The sequence below is a fragment of the Herpailurus yagouaroundi genome, unplaced genomic scaffold, assembly GCF_014898765.1.
Source record: "Herpailurus yagouaroundi ecotype Mexico unplaced genomic scaffold, PumYag 379, whole genome shotgun sequence".
Taxonomy (NCBI): Eukaryota; Metazoa; Chordata; class Mammalia; order Carnivora; family Felidae; genus Herpailurus; species Herpailurus yagouaroundi.
This window is the reverse complement of record NW_024412596.1, coordinates 933,703-939,702: the sequence shown is the minus strand read 5'-3', so window position 1 is coordinate 939,702 and position 6,000 is coordinate 933,703. Positions and strand designations below refer to the sequence as shown.

Here is a 6,000-nt window from a genome sequence, read left to right as displayed (position 1 = left end):
CTATTTTTTAAGTGGTAAGAGATAGTTAAGAATCAAAAACATCCCATTTGGATTCCAGATCATGGTGGATCTTCCTGGTTTTAATAATGTTTACCCTTCTAGTGTTTTGTTTTGTTTAAATTTTAAATTTAAATTCTATTTTAGTAGGTTCCACCCCCAGCATAAGGCTTGAACTCACAACCCTGAGATTAAGAGTCACATGCTCTACCGACTGAGCCAGCCAGGTGCCCTTAGTGTTTTGTTTTTTTAAGGGATCACTAATTAAAACAGAACATACATAATTTTCAGATTTTATTCACTTATTTATTTAGACTTAAAAATTTTTATTGTTGTAAATACATGTAACAAAATTTATTATATTAACCTTTTTTTAACTTTATTTATATATTTTGAGAGAGACAGTGTGTGCAAGCAAGTGGGGGAGGAGAGAGGGAGAGGGAGAGAGAGAATCCCAAGCTTGGGGCTTGAACCCATGAACCAGGAGATCATGACCTGAGCTGAATCAAGAGTCAGATGCTTCACCGAATGAGCCACCCAGGTGTTCCCTTAACCTTTTTTTTTAAGTTTATTTTTTTAGTAATTTCCACACTCAACGTGGGGCTTGAACTCATGACCCCAAGGTCAAAAGTAACATGCTCTTCCGACTGAGTCAGGCAGGCGCCCCAATCTTAACCATTTTTTGTGTCCATCTCAGTGGTATCAAGTTCAGGTTTTATTTTTTATTTTATTTTATTTTTTAATGCTTTTTTATTTTTGAGAGAGAGAGAGTAGGGGAGGGACAGAGAGAGAGAGGGGGGACACAGAATCTGAAACAGGCTCCACGCTCCGAGCTGTTAGCACAGAGCCCAATGTGGGGCTCAAACCCACAAACCGTGAGATCATGACCTGAGTTGAAGTTGGATGCTCAACCGACGGAGCCACCCAGGCGCCCCAAGTTCCAGTTTTATTTTAAGGCTTATGATCTCATCGAATTATAATCACATCAGGTTTCGGCATATGTCGTAAAGCCAGGAGCCTCGGGACCCTCCATTTCCACCTACCCCTATCCCATGCCACATTTTGTGCTCCTTCTTACCCTTTCCTCAAAACCACCGGGACAGACCAATGTGAGTCAGGCTGCCCTTGTGACCATCTTGTAAGACACTAACATTGCAACATATTTTTGTAGCATTTCTCATGAAATGGCTGTCATTTTGCAAAAGCAAATATTAATACCTGGTAAAGATTGTGTTCAGGTTGCTTGCCAGACCAGGAATTTATACCTATGCTTCTCCGGTCCCTCCCGTATACATGGGTTGTGTGACTTTGGGCACAACGTCACCCGTGTGCGGGGCCTGCTTGTCATCTGTCAGCGAGCGAGTGGAACTAGACAATCTCCGAAGGGATCCGAGTGGCTGAACAACACTCCCTCCTCACTCCTTGCTCCCAGGTTCCTCCGAGCCTCACCCCAGGAGAAGGGAGGCCGGAGGGCAAATGTTCAGGGTCTTGGAGACAGGATTCTCCCCAGAGGCCTACTTTGTTGGTGCCCACGCCTCACCTCACAGATGGCTTCCAACCAAAACTGAGGCTAACTGGCTAAAGACGAAGAGATGCATATTCATGAAAAGTATGGGGAAGGCTGGGTCAAGCAGGAGGGGGCTGGATGGCAGGGGCGGGTTCGTAGGGGTGCAGTGGGCAGGCCAGGGCCAGGGCCACCCCTCAAGATCAGGCAGAGCGAGGGGCCTGGGGCCTGGCTATGGGGTGAGACTGAGTTCAACACAACCACTGCCCATTCCGGCCCCACCTCTCGCCAGGAAACGCCTCCCCACCACATTGACCACATCCCCCCAGGTTGCCTTGGAAACACTCCCCAGGGGCAAGAGGAGTTGGGGCACTGTTGCCCAGCAACAGGTGGTGCCCTCCCTTCCGGCCTCATCTGAGGCAACTGCCTGCCACCCTGCGCAAGGAGGAGTGCTCTGAAGGGAGAGCCAGGAGCCCTGGGGCCACCCTGAGTTAAGGTGAGGTGTGGTGAGGGCCCCTGCAGGTGGCGGACCTGGGGGGCAGAGAGAAGTAGGCAGAGTCAAACAAGGGAGGCACGTTTGGCCAGGCCCGGGGCCAGAGCCGGAGAGGAGAGGCGGGGACAGGTGCAGAGGTGGCGCCCGGGACCTGGCAGGACAGCAAGCTCAGTGGAACCTGCAGAGAGCAAGACGAAATCCAAGGAGAGTCGTGAGGGCCCAGGAGCACCCAAGGTGCCAGCCAAGCGGTGGGAGGGGGCACACAGGCAGGGTGGGAGTCGGGAGGGGAGCTTCTCATTTCTGCACCCACCACTTCCTCTGAGGCCCAAGCAAGACGTGGGGGGAGCCTAGACAGCAGGAAAGAATCTCTGGGGGCCCTTACAGTTTTGTCTGAGGCACCCCGGGGTCTGGGCGGCCGGAGTAGGGGTGGGGGACAGGGCGTCTGGAAGCAGGTTCAGGAGCCAGAGCAGGAGGGCTGGCTGCCGACCAAGGTGGGATCCTGGCTCTCCAACCTTCTGCCTATCTCTCGCCGTTCTGGGCCCTCTTTGTTCCTCTGTCTGCCGGGGTCTGTTTCCCAGGCCGGATGCAGAGCCGCTCGGGCCTCTGTCTCTCTCCTCATTCTTGTTTGGACACACGCTGCCTCTCTCTTCCTATAGGTTGTGCTGACCTTGTCTCATGTGCTTCCTCTCCTGACCCCCGTCTCTTCAGATGCCTTCAACTCCAGAGCAGCCCTCTGGGCATGTGGAGAGACTCCCTGAGTCGGAGCTGGTTACATGGCCCCCGCTGCCCTGTGGGCCCTGCATCCCCATCATGCTGGCCCTGGCCTCCCTCGCCGCCCTCTTCCTCGTAACGACAGCTGTGTTGGCCGAACGCCTCTTCCGCCGCTCTCTGCACCCAGACCCCAGCAACCGTGCACCCACCCTGGTCTGGCGCCCCGGAGGAGAACTGTGGATCGAGCCCAGGGGCACCCCCCGAGAGCGCTCAGAAGACTGGTATGGCTCTGCGGTCCCCTTGCTGATGGATGGGGCCCCAGACCCTCCCATCTCTGGAGGCACCTTGGAGGCCCGAGCCACAGCCCCACCTGCCCCTATAGCCCCACTCTCCCCTCCCAGCACCTTGGGCCTCCAGAGCCCACCCAGGGCCCCAGTCCGCAGCACCTTCTGGGGGCCCCAGGCCTTGGAGGAGAGGCCCTATGCTCCGGGTCTGGTGAGCTGGGCTGAGCCTGAACAGAGGCCAGAGGCCAGCATGCACCTGGGGAGCCCCCAGACCCGGAGGCAGCGGCTAGGGAGCTCTGATCTGGAGTGGGGCCTCCAACCTCGGGTCACCCTGGAGCAGATCTCTGCTTTCTGGAGGCGTGAAGGTCGGACCAGCGTGGGGTTCTGATTCCCCAGGGCCTGGAGGACTGGCCTCTCCGAGACACTGAGGAAGGCCTTACCTCAGAGGGTCTCTCTGAGGCCTTAAGACCCTGAGGCTCCAGCCTAAGAGCCCAAGTTCATACTTGGGCCCACAGGGAAGAACACCCCTCCCAAGGCCTTTTACATCTGGATTTCAATTCCCTGGATCTGGGGCTGGGCAGGCACCGCATGGACAGAGCCTGTGCTGCAGGGGAAGCCCAGAAGTATCTCTCTGGCTGCCCAGGGTCGCGGCACAGACAATTGGAGGTGGGGCCGACTACGGGCCAGAAGTCGCCAAAATCATGTTCTAGATTAAGATCTCAAGCTACCAAACAGGTAGGAAATAGGATCATCACAGAAGCTTCCACCTTCATTGTGCACCTAAGATGCCAACATCGGCGTGCAGGGGTCCTGTGGCTGCCGAACAGACTGAGTGTAGATGACCAGGGTCAGTCCTGCCAGCAGGAGAGGACAGGAAGCCAGCCTCCCAGAGCCACGGATCATGCCTCCAGGAAAACACAGAGGTCAAGGCCAGGCAAAGGAGCGTCTTATTACATCCCAACTGTAGCTTTGACCCCCAACTTGCCACAGGAAACTTGGGCAGCCAAATTGGAGAGGCCCCTCCTTGCCTCCAGCTAGGACCTCGAGTCAAGGGAGGTCGGGGGCAGCCGTCCTATTAAGGGTGAACATGGCAGCCCACTGACTCTGACCCCTCCGGGGTGAGGGAGGCCCGCCGAAGCGATCGGAGTTTGATCCAATGTGGAAAGGAACACTGTCCCTGGGGAAGAGCAGCTCCCGGTGTGCGGCCTCTGGCCATCCTCCCTCCCAGCTTGCTGGATCAATCCAGACAGATTTGCCCCATGACAGGCTTATTTATAATGCCTCACCCGGTAGAAATGGAGCCCAGAGATGTCCTTGATTCCACAGCCATCTGTATCAGCTGGCCGCCCCCTGGGGAGGAGAGCCAGGAGCTGGGGAGAGGAAAAGGGGCTGCACTCCCGGCACGGGGAGGGAAGGGGGGCCCGATTTCCCAAACTTCAGTCACGAATGTTAGGATTTTTGCCTTATCACTTTACCACCTGTACTATTATTTACTTCATATTTTTCCTTAAGATGATTTCCTATTTGCTGAATAAATTTATTTTAGAAGGAACATTTTTTGTATCACTTCTGCAAATGGAAAACCAGTTATCACGTGCCATAAATAGAAAGTAAAACATGAAAATAAATACAAGGTTAAACAAAGATATTACATTCTAAGTAGATATTGTTCCCTCCCTGCTAGTAGCATTCATTGACCCAGAGGTCTGCTCTTTTTTTTTTTTTTTAATTTCTTAATGTTTATTTATTTTTGAGACAGAGACAGAGACAGAGGGAGAGTGGGGGAGGGACTGAGAGAGAGGGAAACAGAGTCCAAAGCAGCCTGCAGGCTCTAAGCTGTCAGCACAGAGCTCGATGTGGGGATCAAACTCACAACTGTGAGATCATGACCTGAGCCAAAGTTGGATGCCCCACTGACTGAGCCACCCACGGGCCCCATGTCGTTTCTATGTTAAAAGAAAAGAGAATTGATGGGTCAGCAAGTGTTAAGAAAGTGTTAGACATTCGAGTACCATCCTGAGACATTCCCCCCGGAAGTACTGAGACAGACTGAGAGTTCTGCACGGGGAACAGCCACCCTGTGCTATTTGATGGCCAGGAACCTCCCAAGTTCACACGCAGGAAACGCTGCTGGGCAGGGACCTATAGTCAGCTCTTCCTTCCTGCTCAGGAGGGCCTGGACCTCCTGCTCGCTCTTTGGGTGCCAGAAGTCAAAGTAACACCGGAGCACCGTCTCTGAGCCAGGCCCTGGGGGTGGAGGCGTCAGCCTGGCCCCGGCTCTCAAGGAGCTCAGACTCTCTGGTAACAGGAGCAGGGGTTGAAGGAGGTGCCATGAGATAGGGACACATAACTGACACAAGATAGAGATCAGAGCCCCCCTCCCATCTCGGTCACTCAGGAGCTGGATAAGGCTGTCACTTCTCATTGTCGCCATCAGCTGACGGGACTGGGTTGTGGGGACTCTGCCCACAGGAGCAAACACACAGCCCACCAGGGAAACAAAACAGACATACAGTGTTCAGAGCTTCGATGCTGGCCTGCCAAGCGCTCGGCAGAGGCAGGGCTCCGGCTCTCCATCTGGCTTTGCCGCCCACTCGCTCGGAGACTTCAGAAAAGTGATTTTTATGTTGCTGGGACTCACATTCTTTTTCTGTACGAGAAAGTCGAAAGGTGAACAGGATGCCCTGCGGGAACTTTTCTAGCTGTGACCTCTAAGGATGCTATAAAATGAAAAAGGGGTGGGGTGCCTGAGTGGCTCAGTCGATTAAGTCCAACTTCGGCTCAGGTCATGATCTCGAGGTTTGTGAGTCACGATCAGGTTCTTGGGTTCGAACCCTGCATCAGGCTCTCTGCTGTCGGCTGAGAACCTGCTTCAGATCCTCTGTCTCCCTCTCTCTGATCCTCCCCCACCCTCTGTCTCTCTGTCTCCCTCTCAAAAACAAATAAACTTAAAAAAAAAAAAATGAGAGAGGGGTGTGTGCCCGCAGTGCTGAATGTGATCTTCCTGATGT

General features: G+C 53.8%; 1 protein-coding gene across 3 annotated transcripts in view; it reads left to right on the top strand.

Moving 5' to 3' along the window:
- CUNH16orf54 (chromosome unknown C16orf54 homolog) overlaps nt 1-4,543 on the top strand; it is a 13,202-nt gene extending 8,659 nt beyond the window's left edge. Inside the window, exons 1-2 of one of the 3 annotated variants that reach the window (XM_040463143.1) lie at nt 1,875-1,997; nt 2,703-4,543. In XM_040463143.1, the coding sequence (XP_040319077.1) occupies nt 2,703-3,377 (675 nt within the window). In that variant the 5' untranslated portion in view covers nt 1,875-1,997 and the 3' untranslated portion in view covers nt 3,378-4,543. The other 2 variants (XM_040463144.1, XM_040463145.1) reach the window with 2 other exon arrangements.
- Nucleotides 4,544-6,000: the final 1,457 nt, after the last annotated feature.